Raw genomic sequence first — 20282 nt, forward strand, 5'->3', positions numbered from 1 at the left:
AACACAAGTAAAAACCACCATCACAGACCACACGTTGGGAAGCGCTGATTTAGAGGATAAATAATATGCCAAATAATATGCAAATAAAAAAATGATAGTGAAGCACAGAACTTTCACATACACACATCAGATGACACGTGGAAAGAAAAACAAACACACAGGAGAATAAAGCTTTACAAAGACATTTCTTAATGTCTCTGTACAACTTCTGCATTAAAATCAACGCATGCAAATTGCTTACCTTCCACTGAAGGCCCATGTTGACCACTGCTGCTGGTAGCATTGTGTTTTGCTTGTGCACTTCTTGTTGAGTGGTGTCTACCCGTTGCTGAGAATCATTGTCCACTCTCTGCAGGAATCAACCAGTTCAACCACATGGCTTTGCCCAACGCACAGATATCCCAGGCACCTATGGGAGCAAGAGCTGCCTCCCCCATGAACCACCCGCAGCAAATGAACATGAGCTCCGTCCCAGCGGTGAGGAGAACAGGGTTCACTAACTAACACTCAAAGAAGCTTATAAAATGTGAAGTTTCTGGTTGATTTACATTTTCAGTGATCTGTCTCTGCTTGCTGGAAGTGTAGTCATTTAAGTGAATTTAATGTAAGTTGCTGTATAAAAAGACTATTGGAAAGATCTTGTATCGATAGAAAGGGGTTACTTGTTAAAAAGTCATAAAAATAGAAGAATTGGAATAAAAGATAGTGAAGAAATTTCTGTTTAAATAATGGTGCCAAAAGAAGCTTATATGAACTTGTAGTAGAGTATAGTCCCTAAACTTGTAGCATTAAAGAACAAATCTACATTGAGTAGGTTGGTTTGGGGGAAGAAACGTCCACAGGTCAACTGAAGATGTAAAGAAACGTGTTAGGGAGGAAGCATCACTGTCTCTCCTCCATAGGAGTACAGAGACAGACAGGCAAGTGGATAGAAGTAGTTCTTTAGTCATGGGCTAATCAATCATAAATAACACCAAAATGTAGTAGCCTACCTTTGACTTTTGGCTTGGAGAAAAAAAAAACAATCAAATTGTGGGAGCTGTATGAAAAAAAAAAAGGAAACAGTACTTTTTGTAGATTTTCAGAAAATTCTAAGAATGCCGTGATAATACTGATAACCATGATTTGTAGGTCATGATATGAAATTTCAATATCCTTATATCTCTAGATGGCTGATAAATTCAGGTTGTTCTGTGGAAACTTCCCCTCACTGTGCATATTTTGATCAAATTTCCCTTCCCTTGTAGATGGGAATGTCTCCCTCCAGGATGCCCCAGGCTCAGGGCATGATGGCCGGGCATGGTGGTGCTAACATGGTGGGCCAGACGGCAAGCCAGGGGCAGTTTATGGCTCAGACTCAGTTTCCTCCTGGATCTGCTGCGGTCGCTGCAACAGGCACCATGAATGTCACTGTGGGGCCGAACATGGGCCAACCACAAGCACAGGCTGCTGTCACTCAGGTGAGACACCAAGATCAGTGTTACAGTGATGGTGTTATCTGAGTGGGATTAATGCTTTGGCTGTTTTTAGTGAAGCTGTCCCTTTTAGAGACGCTGCAGAGTTGTGCTAATTCCAACTAGCTGCTGGAGAACTAAAACTCAAACTACTTTCACCAATCATAAGATACACTAATTACTCTTAAATTGATCTCATAGCAATCACACTGTGCTCTCTAAACCTCAGATTCTGTGTGGTGTCGTGTTTTTCTGTTTGATCTTATATCTGTGTTTGTCTGCCTATTTTGTGTGTGTGTTTGTCTGCCTTCCCTCTGTGTGTGTGTGTCCTTCTCTCCAGCAGCAGCAGCAGCAGCAGCAGCAGCAGAGCGCTAACCTCCCCATGAATGCACTTGGCCCCTCACTGGGCCCTCAGCTAGCCTCCTCCCAAACCCCTTTGCACTCCACGCCTCCGCCTGCCGCCTCCTCCGCCTCCACAGCTGCGGGGGCCACTAACCTGCCGCACCCCCAGCCCTCCAGCCGCAGCTCCACCCCCACCCTCCCTGGCCCTGCCCCAGCCCCGGGTGCCACCCCACCCCGCCCCACCCAGCCCCAACCCCAGGCGGAGCTCCCCGCGGCAGCACAGACGCAGCCCCCACCTCAGCCCCCTACCACACCGGTGAGACTGAGACCCTTCGCATGCCCTCCACTTTGACCCCTCCCTTACCCCTGCAAGCTCCCATCCTCTGACTGCCATGTACCATCCCGCCCATTCACATCCACCTTTCTGTCTGATAACTGCATCTCCACCAGCATCCATCACAGGGGAATGTTTCATCTTTCAACCTAAGCAAGCCAAGAAATCACCTCCAGAGGTGTCCATATGTGCCGTGGCTTCAGCCCTGCATGCAGAGAGATCAGTGAAGCTGTTATCAGGTGCTCATGTTTGTCTGCTCCCTCTTTTCTTGTGTTACAGCTGTCTCAACAAGGAGCCAGTCTGGAGAACAGAGTGCCCACGCCGGCCTCAGCCGCCAGTGCTGACCTACCTGCCCAGGAGGTCAAAGCAGAGGCACAACATGACCAACAGGAGTTTGAGGCTGCTGGCGGCAAAACTGAGCCCAAGATGGAGGTGGGTTGAAGCTTTGTGCTATGTGCAGTCCTGCCAACTGTACACATTTTGCCTAACAGGTACGCAGTTTGACATGTAAATATGCTGATACGACTTGCCTCTCTAAACTACGCAAAAAGCTGCGGACCTGTGAGTTCTGTGGGAAATGTGCATGTGCTGTACTAATGTCTGACAGCACAGTGCAGCAGTGCGGTGAAGCAGTTTCAACCAGTTATGCAGAGTAGCAGAGAATAACGAGTCTGCTGAACCTATAGTGTTATATCCTCGCTCCCCCTACTTCCTGCCTCCTGCCCTCTGCCTCCCTCTGCGATTTGAGGTTGACACTCCTCATAGCACAGGTGCGCTGACAAGGTAAAAGAGGTACGTGTATGCCAGGCGCGCAGTTTTACTTGTTGTCACAAAAACTTCGCTCCACTTTTACTGAAGATTTGAAATTCATGCCCAGTCCTTTTACTTTATATTTTTGTACATTTTAAATTCAAGCGAAATGTTATTTCCTCTCGTCATACGTAATCCTCTGTGTCTGGAGTGTGAGCCGCCACGCTCTGTATGGTGATATGGTGGTGAGAGACTGACCTGCAGCAGCTCATACAGACGGGGCAGGCTCAGGGCATACACAGTACAGGTGGTCGTCATGTTAAAGAGGAGCACTGCTTTAATCCCAAGTTTTTTGTTGAGGCAGGTAGACTGGACGATGTTAAAAATGAGTATCTGCTAGCTTGCTTCTCTGTTCTCCTTGTCCTCTCCAATTACGCATAAATGGTCACAGTGAGAGGACAGAGCCCTCAGTCTGGGCTAACTTCTGATTAAAGATTAATGTATGAAACAGTGCATTTTCCCTTCACTAATATCGTAGCTGCTGCTGTTTGGTTAACAAGCCAATACGCATCTGAATTTAGCATACAGGTCTATATGACACGGACAGACAGCAGTGTATGACAAAGAGATGAGGGAGGGAGAAAGAGAGACAGGAGGAGTAGATCAATACATCCAACACTGTGTTAACGTTGTGTGTGTTGTTAGGGTAAAGACATGATTTGGTGATAGATTTTTTGTTTTATTTCAGTAGTACTGATGTTATCATCCCACTGTTAGAGAGAAAAGAGGGATCTGTTCATTTACATTAGTTCTAATAACATCAGAACCCAGTGTGATAGTACAATATGGACCAAACTCAAACAGTGTTTAATGAATTTCTAATAATGTTACAAATATTTTTCTATTACTCTGAGTATCAGTAAATGTATAAGGTGTGTCTAAACTATGGCCCGTGGACCAACTGTGGCCCTTGGTCCTTTTGAATTGACCTGCAAGAAATCCATTAAAACGGCCCACAGAAGAACATAAAACTTGTACTTTACTTTATTTCTTAGTTTGACTAGGATTAACAATAATGGGGTTTATACAATATGGTGATATTTACAGATTAAATTTAGCTTATATTAATACCAATATATAAATGTATAGACCAATACTTCAGTCCTTGAAACACAGTTTTGAACAAAGAAACAAACGTCACTTGAACACATGAAAGTTTAAGTAAATAGAATGAAAACAAAAAACGACTTCAGCTGTTTGTTGGTCCTGCCTAAAGTTATAAAAATGAATGATTAAATGATTATAGCAGCAAACAGCAGCATGAATGGAGCTCATTTGCTCCTCTGTCTGATCAGTCTCAAGGCCTGATTTCTAAATCATATTGTTCTGATGATCCTCAAGCACCAACACTTCTATCAAGTTAGTCAGCGTCCAGCAGTTTACTTGTTTTGTGTCTGAATGTGGAGATGAACCATCAGCGTCTCTCTTCTCTGCTGCACCCCAACATTCTTAACAATGATTGGCTGTTAGCTTTGTTAGACATTAATGTAGAGCTGTATTTTAGGCTGTTTTGGTTTTGTTTTTCAAGTACTGTCACTTACTAAGCATATATTTGGTTACTGGTTGGTTTTAGAGATGTAACAAACATTTTACACATTGTGTTACTGGTTTTTGTTCTGTGCTACAAGATTGTCAACCTCTGGAGTAGCACCGGTGCTATGGGCAAAAGAAGTTAACGTACAACCCTTATATACGTGGGTGTGGGTGTGTGTGTGTGTGTGTGTGTGTATATATATACACACACACATACACACACACACACACTGCTATATTACTGTGTGCAAAGCAAAGGAGTTGCAAAAATCTGCACTTAAAGCCGCACGACACAAGTGTTACTCAAAAAGATCTGTATGTGCTTGACAAGTTTTCACTTTAATGCAATTCTAGTTAAAAGTCTAACTCCATCATTGCCATGTCAACAAAAATAGAAGTTCTAGGCCTTCAGTAGCTGACTTGCACATTAAATTGTAAAAACAAAAGAAAGAAAACTTTGGCAACGACTATCAATATATTTGTACATTTTATGCACTATTCTCATGGGGAATTTGTAATAATACTGTAGGGTGTTTCTTATTCTGTTCCAGTGTATTGACCAAATAAAATGTACTAAGTTTTCATATCTGATGTCATGCAGCATCTCCAGAAAATTCTCTTCAGAATTGTCAGTTAATTCAGGTGCATCACAGACTTTGGTGCAGTGCATTTGCACAGGATAGGCAAACACTGACATCAGGGGGTAATTCTTATTCTTCTCAAGTTATCAGAGGACTCTAGGTAATACTCATCTCTATAGTAGTACTTTAGACAACAAGTTGTACATAGAAATGATGAATGCAATTTTTAAAAATTGATTTATTCCTCTACAGTACATCGTTCTTCATGATTTTTAAAGCTTTAATCATTTTTGCTGGTCTTGCTGGAATTTAAACTTGACCAGGTTGTAATTAATTAGGTTTTTGTTTTTCTTTTTTTGAAGACCGAGGATGACTCTTCATCAACACTGGTGAAGAAAGAGGAGCCAGAGGAGAAGCCGGAGCCGATGGAGGTGGAAGAGAAAAAGCCGGAAATGAAGACTGAACCCAAAGAAGAGGAAGAGGGTGGAGCTAACAGCACAACCTCCTCATCACCCTCTCAGTCACGGAGGAAAAGTAAGTCTGATGCCAAATAATGAATACAACCTGTGTAGAGTCTGTGACTGACTGAAACAAGTTTCACTTCGCAAGTGGAAAGTGTTTGTGTTTATGATTTATACTCAGTTTCATTCAAACTTTCATCATAAATAATCTGACTAAGAACAATGTCCAGACCCACCGACCTTGTTTGTCTTGGCAGCATTTGTCACTTATAATAAACATGCCATTTAATGGTTGGTGGATCAACACAAAAAATAATTATGGCAACTCAAAGGTGGCCAACACACTGTTTTGGTTACAGAGGATTTGCAGACGAAGGCACGGTGTGTTACAATTAAAAATTTATTTTGTCATTTTGGTCTCGTTTTAGCTGACAAAAGCTCTAAAACATTTAAGTCCAATTTTAGTTGATAAAGTCCTTACACATGAGTTTTTACTTTTTGGCAAAATTATTTTCTTTAACCTAATTTTGTTAACTATCTTGTATATTTATATTCATGTAAAACACCCAAATTAATGAATTATCAATACTCTGATTACTTAATACACTGGAGAAAATACTAAGATACCTTGAATACTTTCTGCTCATTGTATCCTTGTACTACGCCTAGTGGAGAAATATGATGGATTTGAACATCCAACTGTCCAACATTAACATTTTAGGGTGCACTCACATTAGACGATCTGTACAGTTCCTGGGTACATTTGAGCCAAAAGTCCAGTATGTTTAACTAGTGTGAGTACGCTCTTCTGTACTTCGGTGCAGCACACATCCCTGGCCCCAGCAAAGAAGGGGGAGATGGGCCAAAGCATGGCATGAATGTAAATGAAGGAGCAGCAGCACGGGTGACATAACTTAATGTGGATCTGACGCAAGACGTTTTGGGAAGAGAGATCCTTATGGAAATGACAGATGTGCAGTATTTAAAAATTGAAATACATACATCCAATACATTTAATGTACATTTTGCCCTTCAATTATTAACCATTTGTAATTAAAATAAAGGAGAAGGTTAATATGACGCAATTTATTATTTAAATGAAGCATACTGAAATATCCGTATGGCAGAGATTAGCATCATTAAAAGGACACGTCTCAGGGCACACAGCGCACACCAGGCAGCAGCTGCATGCTCAACAGAGAGACTATCTAAAAAGAGAGAGGCAATAGAAAAGCAAGGTTTTTCAAGAGAGAAAGAAGAGAAGAGATGAGAGAAAACTAGGTATTTTTTCTAATTTGATTTGAACAAGTTCTGAAGATTTTTTCAGAGCTGAAGTATTTAACCAACTGCAAACTGCTGTACGTCTACCTATAAATCTAATAGAGCCCAGTCCTGTCCATATTTGTGACCATGTCATGTCTTGATGAATCTGAGAAGGTTTTGATTGTAAAATAAAGCTTCTCTCCTTGACTGAGCCACAAACAACAGCTCTCTGGATTACAATGACTTTCATCGTGCACAACAGATAATCTGCCAAATACATGGACAAGTGTGTGCTGGGGTTGATCTCCATACTGATTTAACCTTGTATAATTATAATGTCAAATTAATATCAAGTTGATTTATTTACCTATTAACTAATTTCTTGTCAACAAGAAGTGACACTGGTCTTGATCGCTTACGTTTAAGCAGGACATCGTTAACTTATTCTTTGGTGTATTTACCTCCAGCTTTAACCATTTTAAAATGGTTGAAATTCCTCTTGTCATTGTAAAAATTTCTTTATAAATGAATATTTAATCCAAATCCAGACACAGGCTGTCCTGTGACATGAGAGGTCTGCAGCACTAAAGGACACAGAAATTACTCAAAGAGAGGTGGCCCATTTCTTGGTGCATGCAGGGATGCCAGAGGGGTTCAGATTGTATACCAACATGCAGAAGAACAGAGGGGTATCACACAAAAAACAGGATAAGGGATTAAGCCGGTAAATATTGGTTATCCTGGATGAACTTAGCCTCAAGTCGGTTGCATGAAAGCAGGTCAGGTTTATCCCGGACAAGTAACCATGGTGATTTATTCTCTGCAGCTAGCCTGCTCCAGACTAGGCTAACAACCAGGATAAGATTAATCCTGTGGTGGCTCTGCTGTCAGTATTGTGAGAAATGAGTGTGGTTTACAGCATTTCCATGGTTATTCTACACGTTACACCATTTAATCATCCTGCATCCAAATACTATAACTGTAGTTATTTCATTTGCCGGTTGACTTTTACTATTAGTATTATTTATTTGTACAGATTATATAAAGACAAAAAGCACGTATAAAAAGACAAAATAGTTGAGCAATGAAAGTAAGAGGCCAGATGGTTTGTTTGGAATTTCTAGTTTATTTTGCAATCGCCATTTCTCAGCTTTGAGTCTGAAGTGGACAGAGCAAAAGTCATAAGGATTAACACACTCAGTCACAAATATGGTAACAGTGTGCACTGCAATACTTACCTCCCGTTCCAATTTCTGGATGTCTAGTTCCAGTTTCCTTTGCTTCTTCGTTTTGATTTCAATGTCCAACTCAATTGGATTTCATTTTTTGTACAGTCTTAAATAATAATACTTAGTGTATACTTATGGTGAGTGATCAAGACTTAGAAATGAATCATTTGGAGATGCTCTGTGTGATGATGTCAGCATGTGACATATCCATAATCAGGCCTTGATGCGTTGAGCAGTATGAGTGCAGGCCAAAAGGGGGACTGGGGAGTAGGGCTGGGCAATTAATAAAAAATTTGATTAAATCGCAATATGGCCTGCTGCAATTTTCAAATTGCAGAAGTTGCAGTATTTCTTTAACCTGAAATTTGAGTCAAAATACCAGTAAAAACTTTTTTTTTTTTTTTTTTTTTGCAGCAGAGATGTTATGCATTACATGTCATGCAATCATTTAAGACCCATTTTTTTAGAATAGTCTACAATAAGTCCTACTTTCTTCATTTTTGTACATTTTTCTGGTTAAATATGAGAATGACATAAAAATTACCATAACCTTCAGTACAATAATTCATATCCAATTTGCAGTATAAGTCAAAATAATCACAATTACATATTCAATATTGTCCAGCCCTAGTTTTATCTAATATTGTGTTGGTTATAGTATATATTAGTTTATTGCTTGTGTTTGCAGGAAAATACTCAAGATTCACTAAAGATCTATTTTAGCAAGTTTTAGTCAAGTCTTCCTCATGGGAGAAAAGGTAGTCAGCTAAATGTTTTAGTCACTGACAAAAACAACACTGACCTGCACACCATGAATATCAACCAACATATATGTTGGGTTTTTTGAGTTGTTCTTTGTGTCCTGAGATTTTTTATAATTCAAGCAGCAATATTAACTCACCTAACACAACTAGTCCATAATTGTTGTTTAGTCAAAATGTTGTGTTTATAAAATCGTCCACAGACAGCATAGAAAAGTGCTAACCCCTTCTCTTTGCTTGTGTTCATTGTTGTATTTCTGTATAAAAAAACATTTCCCTCTGTTGTTGTAAAATAATATTTGTCTTGTGTTTTTTTTCTTTCTTATTTCAGTCTTTAAACCTGAAGAGTTGCGCCAAGCTCTTATGCCCACTCTGGAGTCTCTGTACAGGCAGGACCCTGAGTCCCTGCCCTTCAGACAACCAGTTGACCCAATGCTTCTAGGAATCCCGGTAGGTGCCAGTATTTGGTTTAACCTTTCAAACTGATGAAAAGTTTTCTTTTTATCTAAACCAATATTTTGTAGTTGCTCTAGTGAACAACATTCAGCTGCACTTTTTGAGCTTTTTTTGGTTTGAAACATGAACACCTCCTCTCTTTCCAGGATTACTTTGACATTGTGAAGAATCCCATTGACTTGTCCACAATAAAGCGTAAGCTGGACACAGGTCAGTACCAGGAACCCTGGCAGTATGTAGACGATGTTTGGCTAATGTTCAACAATGCCTGGCTCTACAACCGCAAGACGTCCCGGGTCTACAAGTTCTGCTCAAAGCTGGCCGAGGTGTTTGAGTCCGAGATCGACCCCGTCATGCAGGGCCTGGGATACTGCTGCGGAAGGAAGGTGAGATGAGGGGGCTGGACAAAGAGGAAGTTTAAGGTGTAATGAACGAGGTGGAAAAGAAACATTGGCCAGAGTGTTAATTTGACTGTTTAGCAGAAATGAAAGGCAGAAATGCATTTTTATATCTTGATGGAAAAAGCAGTGTGTGTCAGTTTTACTTCTCCACTTGTGCTTGCTAATACTTCACTGCCCAGAAATAACAATAAACTTAAAATCTGTTGTACAAGCCGCACTTTGAACACCTTTTTCCTTTCAAACTAGCTTTGGCTTTTGTACAGATGCCACCATTATACCAGTATGAAGTGCTGAGAAATTCAGTATCATTAGTGCAGACACTGGACAACACCTAATGCGATTGAAAATTCACTACATTTAATGTTTACTGCAATTGGCCATTTAACTGTTCAGAACATGCTGGAATACATAACAACATAGACCAGACTGTAGGGGTTGCTGGGACTTTTTAACTGTTTTTCTACCTTGTTAGGTCATAACAGTGCAGTGAAAGAATATGGAAAGTATACTGTCAAGTAAATGAACTTAGTGGAGAGCTGGTTTGACTGTAAACACTCCTCAGGAAGCACAAGTGTTGAGTCTGTCTTACAACACTCACCATAGGCTGATGGTGCAGCCACTGCACTATGGTTAGTGTATGCATGAGCTCCAGAGGGCAAAAAAAGACGCTACTAAAAGAGCAACACATCTGCATAGAAACTACCCGTTGTGAACTTTGCTAAAAGAAATGGAAATAATCACGACTGACTTGTTCAGATTTTTTTTGACCATCTTTTTGTTCTTATTTGTGTGTGCAGTACGAGTTCTCCCCTCAAACCCTCTGTTGCTATGGCAAGCAGCTCTGCACCATCCCCACTGGAGGCACATACTACAGTTACCAGAACAGGTAATGGCATCTGCCATCTATATTTGCACTTACTGGTTTGTTTGAAATATAAATATTGCAGAAGATTGGATTTTGATCTCACAGCTTTATCTTACACATGACACATTTGCATGTAAAGGTGCTTTCTGTTGGGTAATATACACTGCATTACCTGTCTTTAGTTTGGGGTCTGTAGCCTTACAGCTTCAGAGAGCCCTCAGAGATCCATGTGGTTGTGTCAGTCCAACAGCTTCAGATTCGACGTGTGTGTGTGTGTGTGAATGACTCTGCTCCCCACTGTTTTTGTTTATATGTTTTAGAATTGCTAATAAAAGGAAAACCTTTATTAAAGAGCATCAGACAATGAGAGAAACAGCAGTTTTTGCTCAGCATCCATTGAATAATGTTAAAATTCAGTGATGCTGCCCCCTCTCTTATACGACGGATGATAATATAACACTTTGGAAAAGGCCACAAACACAATTACCCATCATTGCCTTTTCCTCTCAGTTAAAAGCAGCAGACGGCTGCTTACACCATGTTCCCTTGCACCTCCTGCTGTACAAACAGTGTAACTGCAGCTCTTTTTTCCACACTTTAACTGGGCAATTTGAGAGCGGAGCAGCACAGCAGCAGTGGTGATACAGCAGAGCCTGTCAGACAGCGTGAGGCTCCTGCAGCGCAGACCATTTACACTCTCAATGGGAGCCCAGGGAATCCCCGTTCTCTATTATAAAACACAAAAGACGAGCACTACTTTGTGCACAATTGAACAACACAAGGAAGTAGCCAAATACTAAATAGTGTAAAATGGTACATTTTTATCTGTCTGTGACACAAAGAGCAGCGCTTAAGTATTAATCCCCTACATGTATAATGTAAAATGTGCTGATTGTTTAAATGAATGTTACTGCAGGTATCATTTCTGTGAGAAGTGCTTCAATGAGATCCAGGGAGAGAGCGTGACGTTAGGAGATGATCCTGCACAGCCACAGACGTAAGTAAACCAGAGATGGAACCAGAACCTCCTTCAGCACAGACCTCAGTCTCTTTAAAGAATGAAAGAAGTTCGATTTGTGTCCCAGCTTTTATTATGTTGATGCAAACTGTAAGGGTCTAACACCTTCATATCCAGTTTTTAGTTTTTAACTTCAGACTTATTGTTGATTATTTCCTAGTCTGTCAAGAGTTTTTAAGACCATTGCGTTACTAATGCAGTACTAATTAACAGAAAATTGTTCATGTGTCCTAAGACTAAAAAAATACAAAAGATCAGAGTTTAGGATTTTTATTACTAGGTCTGTTCTTGATTTTCTTTTTTTATGTTTTAGGATGATATCAAAGGAACAGTTTGAGCGAAAAAAGAATGACGTTCTTGACCCTGAACCGTAAGTAAAAACAAACACCTCCCCCTCTCAGCGTGAATTTCTAGCACTGTCACAAAGTGTCGCTTTTTTCAGAATCTATTTTTTGTCTCACATGTGTTTAATAATCACTGGCTGCTTTTCCTGCTTACTTGTTCCTGATCTCGTCCTAAAAAGCTTTTTTTCCTGCCACCACATCTGGCTTTGTTTTTTCACTTTTTTTGTTTTCAGGCTCAATCTTGTATTTTTTTCTCTCCCTGGTGCTCTCTGATCAATAGCTCTAGTCTCATTAGGGTCTCAGGGTAACTCAGAGGCGCCACCTGCTGAGTTTAACTCTGTGTCAAAACTGTGTAAAACAATTTTTCCAGCAAAGATGAGAGGATTTTATAAATCTGCAGTGATTTACTTTATCATTGTGACGTACTTTGAATGAAATGGACAGACCTTATTAATCCTCCCACAGACGTGCACTGGCATGGCATGTTCTCAACGGCTTGTGGAACATAAACCTAAACTGAGATGTTGGTGTGGTTTGGTGAATCAGCAGTTAACATTTCATTTTTCATGCAGAACATGTAAATTAGGAAAAAGACTCAATTTAAAGGACTGTAATGATTACAAGACGTTTTTATTTTCTATATTTAACATCAATTACTCAACATCCCTGTTAAATCACATGTAAAGCTAATTTTCCAGTCTATCATTTTTTGATGATCATATATATTTCATATACTTCATGTATAAAAATCATGATTTTTTTTTTTTTTACATTTTTAGAACAAACATCTAAACAATTTAGGAGCATTCAAGAACAAATGAATCCCTTTTCATAAAACAACATTCTCTGTGGAAAAAAATGAGCACAAGATTCATAAATAAATAGAATATATATAATTAAACTGATAATGGTGAGTGTCCACATATTCAGAATATAAAAATGTAAAGGTTATTTAACTAATAAAACGTTAACACAAACTTGTAATATTTGCCCACTCAAAAATGAACCAGTAAAACATAGAAGCCCCCTCCCCTTTTTTTTTTTTTTTTTTAATTCTTAATAATTTGGTCATTCTCCTATTTCCTGTCACAGTACTCTGGCTGTTGAAGAAGTCCTTGATTATTTGTTGTGTCATCATTCTTTGTTTGATCCCAGGTGTCAAAAAAAGTAGTCAATAACTGATTAAAAAGTGCTTTTTTCTAATGCCAGATTGCAAGACATTTCTTGTACGTATTTTAAGGCCTTTGCACACCAAGGACGACGCACATAAACTGCACGAAAATGAAAATAATTCTGAGGCAAATTTTTACTTTCTAGGCACATCAGGAGCAACGCAATTTCCCGAATAAATTGTGCACAAAGTAAAAAAACATTAAGCTGCAAAATTCTGCAGTGTGATTTGTATTATCCTCTGGTAAAATAACATAAATCAGAGCAGAGGATAAAATGAGTGCGGCTTAGGTCTGTGTTGTTTCACTGTGTCATAATCGGCACAGCTCCCTTTTTCAGCCAGATTGGCAGAGGAACCAACTTTTCATTCCTTCTTTAAAGTATATTTTGTTAATAAGGGCACACGTAAGTTTTGCTGCAAGGGGGGCTCACTTGTTGATACGGGACTGGTCAGAGGAGTAATTTCAGGGAGCTGATTGACCCAGAGCAGTGATTAGCCTTATACCTGAGGTGAGAGGAGACCGTGTTCTTAAATGTATCATTGGTGTAAAGTCCCATTTGATTGAAGAAAGGCTCTGGCTGTGCATTTAGCACATTTAATTCACACGGGTATGTTTCAGGCTGCCTGCTGCCTTTCTCTGTCTTTCATTAGTCTACGTAACATCATAGAAAAGACAAAACTAACTTAGCATTGACTACAGAAAAATAGTTATTTGAAAAGCAGAAAAACATCTTTCAAACTCTTTTACCATGACAGCATTTTAATTGGTCAGATAGGTGATATCAGGAAACTTAAAAATGTCAGCCATGGTTGTAAAAAATACTAGCTACATTTTTGCACTGGAAAACTACATGGCTGGTGTGAAAGCTTGCATTGACCAACTATAAGCTGGATAAAGATTTTTAAAAAATTACGTGCAATTTATTTGCATGAAAAACATGCACCTGGTGTGCAAGGGCCTTTATTCAGTGACCAGAAAATGTAGTGGATATCTGTAATCTGAATTATGTATATGTCTCACTGTAAACGTTTTTCAGGTTTGTTGAATGTAAAGACTGTGGACGGAAGATGCACCAGATATGCGTTTTACACTACGAGGTTATTTGGCCGTCTGGGTAGGTTTTCATTCCCTACGTTTTGATGATTTTCTTGTCATATTTATACATATTTTTGATTGATTTTCTTCATTCAGCTATCATTAACTTCTCCCTCTTGCTCCTTTCAGATTCATCTGTGACAACTGTTTAAAGAAGAGTGGAAAAACACGGAAGGAGAACAAGTTCTCTGCAAAACGTTAGTTTCTTGAATCACATCTCTTTTGTGTTATTCAGTTTCAACAGATAATTGCTGTTCTGTTTTTTAAGCTTTAAAGGAAGGAACATCTAAACCTTATCCACCTGCACATGGTCTGCATGTGTTTGCCTCTCATTGGCTCTGCTGCTGTGGTCCCCTTGTTATTTTTTATGTTGACTTTGTGGTTTCGCTGGTATTCTCCTTCAGCTTTTGAGAAAATGTGTCTTTCATGGTGTCTAGTGCAAACAGATTTGAGCTCTCACACAAATGAAGTGTTGTGCTCTTCTTGTTTGCTGAAGGCTATTGAAGGTTGTCTAAGACTAAATGCAACTTCTGCTTTTTGTTAATCCCGTAACTTTTCTACATTTTCTCCTGTGCGTTTTTATACTGCAGGCCTGCAGTCGACACGATTGGGAATGTACATAGAGGACCGTGTGAATAAATACTTGAAGAGACAGAACCATCCAGAGGCAGGAGAGGTGTTTGTGCGAGTGGTGGCGAGCTCTGACAAAACGGTGGAAGTTAAACCAGGCATGAAAACCAGGTAAGAGCATCATATAGATGGCGGGATCAGGTTATAATCATCTGATCCATCACGTTCCTAAAATCATGAACTAAAGTAATCCTTTTTGAATAATAAAGAATTCAGAGTGAAGATGAGAAAAGCCATAATATCAAAGACAGCCACATTCCTATCTCCGCCTCTCTGATTTGTCGATGCCCCAGCCCAGCTCGTATTTGTTCTGAGCTTGTTTTATTGTCCCTGCCATACAATGCTAAATGCCCTCTATAAAGCTTTTATACCTCTCTGAGTGATGGTGGAACCTGCATGTTTGACAAGATGGAGTGCACACCCACCCTGAGTACCTCGGAGGGCTGTTCACCGTTTCATCATACAAGATCAAAGTGTGCAAAGCTCGTCCTGTGCTCGCAGGGAGCGGACCCTCATCCAAGAACCTGTTATCTTCAGGTTGACTGATTTAGGGATGTTTCTTTTTTATTGACTCAAGGCCACTTGAATTAAGCTGCTGAAAACAGGGACACACAACCATTTTGTCAGGCAGCTTGTAACTCTTCCGAAACCTTTTCAGCTACACAATAAAGGATTATTTTAACTTTATGAATCTGTACAACTACAAAAAACTTTAATTTATAGTTTTGTTATCTAGCAACTGATGTTAAATTCCATCTACAAAGAGTCAGAGAAAGCATATTAGATTGTAGTAGTTTTAGTAATTAGGGCTGTCAAAAGATTCAAAATTTTAATCAATTTAGAGAACGTTTGTAGTTAATTGTGATTAACTGCATCCCTTTGGTGCATTTTAAAATTCCACTATTTTGCATTAAAAAAAGTTGTTTTGTCATTTGGCTTTCTCTGTTATCTTAAACTAAGGATACTTGACTTCCTGTGTAGATACAGACCTTATTTGATAGGGAGATGAAAGAGTTTAACCTGAACATAACAATAGAAAGGGAAACTTATTATGGATTGAAAAGGAAACTTTTGATGTTCCCACTGAGCTGCCTGAGTTTTTTAAAGTGAAGTGAGACATTAAGGAGCTGTGGTGGACTTACTTGACATGACAGTGCCTGTAGGGAGACGTTGTAGTGACTTAACTAAAGTGTGCTCAAAGCCTGCAATTACTGATGATTTTAAAAAAAAGGACACTATATGTGGGCCTTAATGCTGACAGCCCTATTTCTAATACTTCTTTCTCCTTTTCTATATCAGGTTTGTGGACACAGGTGAAATGCCTGAGGCCTTTCCCTACAGAACCAAAGCACTTTTTGCCTTTGAGGAGATTGATGGTGTAGATGTGTGCTTCTTTGGAATGCACGTGCAGGAGTATGGCTCTGAGTGCCCATTCCCAAACACTAGGTATGAACATCCTGTTACTTTAAGGGACTAAAGAAATGCAAGTGAGGTACTTTTTCTGGGTTAAATTAACCATATTCTTTCTTTCTGCCTCTGCAGACGGGTCTACATATCATACCTTGACAGTATTCACTTCTTCAGACCTCGGACTCTACGTACAGCAGTTTACCATGAGATCCTCATCGGCTATCTGGAATATGTCAAGAAGCTAGGGTACGTCTGACATTGCTTCTAAGAAGAATTCATTTTGAGTACTATTTACATGAGACTACTATTACCAGTCGACCTTTGATAATCTGTAAATTACCCCGACGTCAGTGTTTGGTGTGGTGCATTTGCACAGGATAAATGAAGTATGTGATGTGCTCCAATTTATAGACATTTCTGAAGGTAAACATAAGGGCATCAAAAATGAAGTCAATTTTTATTTCTAAAATTCCTACTAAAATGCAATGTTGTGTACATCGTATTCTGCAGGCGACGTTTCTTGCATGTGTCTTATGAATGCTGTTAACCAGAGTTTAAGTGTTTTTCCCTCTATACATATCTATTTTAACATTTCTTTTTAGATCTGTAGCAAGCTATCCATGACTAATCAACTAGTGAAATATCTCCTAACTCCAAATTACACATTGAGCTCTGTTAAGTTACCTGTGTGTTTCTGCTGTTGATCAGACAGAGGAAGAGCAAGAAAGTCAAGCATCCCCCTGTTGATGTATGAAAAACGGAGACATCTAATCCTATTTAAGAACCTCTCCTGTCACTTTTTAACAGTTTTGATGTAGCTGATGCTAATGATGTTATTCTGCAATCTATAAATTTGTGATCATAACACATCCATAGCAGCCCTCCTCACACAGATCAGCTGTTGAAGCCTAATCACTAATGTTGAGCAGCAGATTTTAAATCGTAAATTATGTTTTGTATACAAGGTATGGGTAAGTAATACTGATATAACGTAATGCACTTGCAGAGAGAAACTATAGTAAGTGGAGCAGAATCTGTGCATATGAGGAAAGGAGCAGTGCATACACGTACATTTGCGTGTAGAGTTTAAATAAGTAAAGTAAAATAAAGCCATTTTTACACATGGGCTGAAATAAACTGATAAAGAAGTGCCGTTTATAACCTTTATGTGTCAAAACTTTTTTAGCAATCTCTTTCACTGCCTATATTTTTATCAGTCAGAAAGAGGAGCACAGGAAAAAGCCGCATTGGCTGTAGAAAAATGTAATTTCCACCCTTAGTTACAGAGATTGTGATGGTTTTTAGTGTTTTGACTTTCCTTTTCTTTTAATTTCTGGGGTGCCAGCCAAGGGTAAACCTGGCAAAAGTCAGTTTGGTCTTCAAGTCACCACTTGATTTAAATCACCAACTGAAAAGATGTAAAAGTATAAAACTCAACAACCCAAAATTTTTAAGAAATGGAAACCTGTACCAACTTTCTCAGTTAAAGAATCAAGTTTGTATTAAAATGAAAGAAAAAAAAAAACCCACACACAAAAAACAATAATAATGAAACAAAAACCCCTTAACAAAGTCCCCCCAAACAACAACTCAAAAATACCTTTACAGGCTCTTTTTTTTTCCAAGTTCATTGATTTCAGTTCTTTAAATCCCCTCCCCCTCTTTAATTCAGTTCAGTTTCAAACGCAATTCAGTTCAGTCCCAGAGGCAAAACAACCCAGTTCAGTTCAGCAATAAAACGTCATTCAGTTCAGTTTCAACGCAAGAAAACCCAGTTCAGTTCAAAGAAAAAGTCATGCAGCCATGCAAATTAAAAAAAACTCTTGTTACTCACAGAGTCACAGCCTCTTTCGTTTAACTCACTATCAGCTGTCAGTCAGTCAGCTGCGTTGGCAGCATCTGTGTCAGTCTCCTCCCGTCTGCACCTTTTCCTGAGGTTGAGTAGACTTGAGTTGAGTTGAGTAGTTGAGCAGATTCAAGTTGAGTTGAATTGGTAGTTTTTCCAGAGGTGAATTCTTGTTTAAACGAGGGCCTAAACTACCCCAACGTTTAGAATTTTACTGCGAGGTGGGTTTATACACAACCAGCTTCCACAACAGACTGACAGACATGCACTTTTTTATGTAGAGCGTGACGTCATTCTTGTGCGTCCCCTGTTGTGTGAAGTGAAAGACAGAACGGCGTGTGGCTTGTTACAACCCCTTCCCCCTGAAGAAAGCCTGACTAGGCAGTAACTCACAGGATTCATATTACCTGTGGACCTTTGTGTGAGCTGAAATATGGTTGGTTATTTTCCCCAGAATTTTTACTCTGAAAATTACAGACATGGACGATGTGCACAGGACTAAAAACACAGACGTCCTGCATGATTATTACAAATCCCAGAGTTCCTGAGGTACTACTAACCCCATGCGAGTTGGGGCATAAGGAGTAAATTATTGCTGGTATTGATTTTGACAGTGGCAGATGTCCTGAAATAAAACATTTTATCTATTTTTCTCCCTGCTTGTCCCCACAGCTATGCCCAAGGACACATTTGGGCATGTCCCCCTAGCGAAGGAGACGACTACATCTTCCACTGCCATCCTCCCGATCAGAAGATCCCCAAACCGAAGAGGCTGCAGGATTGGTACAAGAAGATGCTGGACAAGGCTTATGCAGAAAGGATCTTGCATGACTACAAGGTATGGAAGAAGAATCTTGTTGAAGCCCTGACACAACTGTGCTGTCTGTGGTTAAGAAGAAGAAAACAGAGCTGTCTTTGTGTGTTTTCTGTGAGTAGTACTGAGTTCTACCACTTGTGCTGTTAACAGGTAACTGTAAGAAAAGGTATATGCTTAGTTAATTTGATTCTGTAAAGACAAACCTTTTTGAAATCTTGCCTGATCATTGTCTTTTGTCATGTTTAGGACATCTTCAAACAAGCGACAGAAGACCGCCTGACAAGTGCCAACGAGCTGCCATACTTTGAAGGCGATTTCTGGCCCAATGTGCTGGAGGAGAGCATCAAGGAGCTGGAGCAGGAGGAGGAGGAAAGGAAAAAGGAGGAGAACACAGCAGCCTCTGAGACTCCTGAGGTGCGACTGTCATGTTGCAGTTTGATGACATTTTACTGGCAAAGATATTCCTCAACCACTCTGTCATTTTTTAGTCATCCCTGACAACCATGGCTATTTAAAATCTCATAAAATAAATATTCTCATTGTTTATAGACTGGATTATCATTGTGTATTAAAATTTTGAATGGATTTTTAAAATTTGATAATTTATAACCAGATGTTAGACTAAGGTAGCAACAAAGATAACAGTGCAACATGAAAATGCTTTATTGATTGATGCTTTATACCGAAAGCCTCTCAATGATGAGAAGCATCTTAACAAATGAAAATATTTTACCCCTTAATATTTGTCATTGTACATCCCTCACAGGGCACACCAGGTGACAGCAAAAACGCTAAGAAGAAGAACAACAAGAAGACCAATAAAAACAAAAGCAGTGTGAGCCGAGCCAATAAGAAGAAGCCTGGGATGCCGAATGTAGCCAATGACCTGTCCCAGAAACTCTACGCCACCATGGAGAAGCACAAAGAGGTCTGACCTGTTTTAGTGTTTGTGGTTTCTTACATTGGAGTTTTTATCTATTTATTTCAAAAGCCATTTAATGAAGACTCGATATGAATTTGAGGGCATGCTAGTGAATAAAGGATAGACGTTAATGAGGAAAACAAAAGTTTCTTCCTTAATATTTGATGTGAATCATTTCATATCTCTGAAGTCCTTTTAAAGTCTTGCTGCTGCTTCTCCATACCTCATGTCTGTATTCCCTCTCTGCTGAAGGTGTTCTTTGTGATCCACCTCCACTCTGGTCCCATGGCCAACACCCTACCGCCCATCGTTGACCCTGACCCCTTGCTCTCTTGTGACCTAATGGATGGCCGTGATGCTTTCCTGACGCTGGCCAGGGACAAGCACTGGGAGTTCAGCTCTCTCAGGAGGTGCAAGTGGAGCACCATGTGCATGCTGGTTGAGCTGCACAACCAGGGACAGGACCGCTTTGTCTACACATGTAATGAGTGCAAGCACCATGTAGAGACACGCTGGCACTGCACTGTTTGCGAGGTGG

The 20282-nt window shown here is 39.7% G+C and overlaps 1 protein-coding gene across 4 annotated transcripts in view; it reads left to right on the top strand.

The window, feature by feature from the left end:
* The window catches only part of crebbpa (CREB binding protein a), a 78284-nt gene that overhangs the window by 53973 nt on the left and 4029 nt on the right, over positions 1 to 20282 (top strand). For 2 of the 4 annotated variants that reach the window (XM_041784271.1, XM_041784272.1), the window contains exons 12-30: positions 356 to 477; positions 1248 to 1460; positions 1795 to 2112; positions 2410 to 2562; positions 5417 to 5588; positions 9100 to 9218; positions 9371 to 9610; positions 10423 to 10511; positions 11407 to 11487; positions 11822 to 11878; positions 14061 to 14138; positions 14249 to 14316; positions 14710 to 14860; positions 16049 to 16195; positions 16292 to 16405; positions 18678 to 18843; positions 19069 to 19236; positions 19589 to 19750; positions 19997 to 20278. In XM_041784271.1, coding sequence (XP_041640205.1) covers positions 356 to 477; positions 1248 to 1460; positions 1795 to 2112; positions 2410 to 2562; positions 5417 to 5588; positions 9100 to 9218; positions 9371 to 9610; positions 10423 to 10511; positions 11407 to 11487; positions 11822 to 11878; positions 14061 to 14138; positions 14249 to 14316; positions 14710 to 14860; positions 16049 to 16195; positions 16292 to 16405; positions 18678 to 18843; positions 19069 to 19236; positions 19589 to 19750; positions 19997 to 20278 — 2900 coding nt within the window. The remainder of the gene's footprint in view (positions 1 to 355; positions 478 to 1247; positions 1461 to 1794; positions 2113 to 2409; positions 2563 to 5416; positions 5589 to 9099; positions 9219 to 9370; positions 9611 to 10422; positions 10512 to 11406; positions 11488 to 11821; positions 11879 to 14060; positions 14139 to 14248; positions 14317 to 14709; positions 14861 to 16048; positions 16196 to 16291; positions 16406 to 18677; positions 18844 to 19068; positions 19237 to 19588; positions 19751 to 19996; positions 20279 to 20282) is intronic. The other 2 variants (XM_041784273.1, XM_041784274.1) reach the window with 2 other exon arrangements.

The sequence above is a fragment of the Cheilinus undulatus genome, linkage group 4 (assembly GCF_018320785.1).
Source record: "Cheilinus undulatus linkage group 4, ASM1832078v1, whole genome shotgun sequence".
Classification (NCBI taxonomy): Eukaryota; Metazoa; Chordata; class Actinopteri; order Labriformes; family Labridae; genus Cheilinus; species Cheilinus undulatus.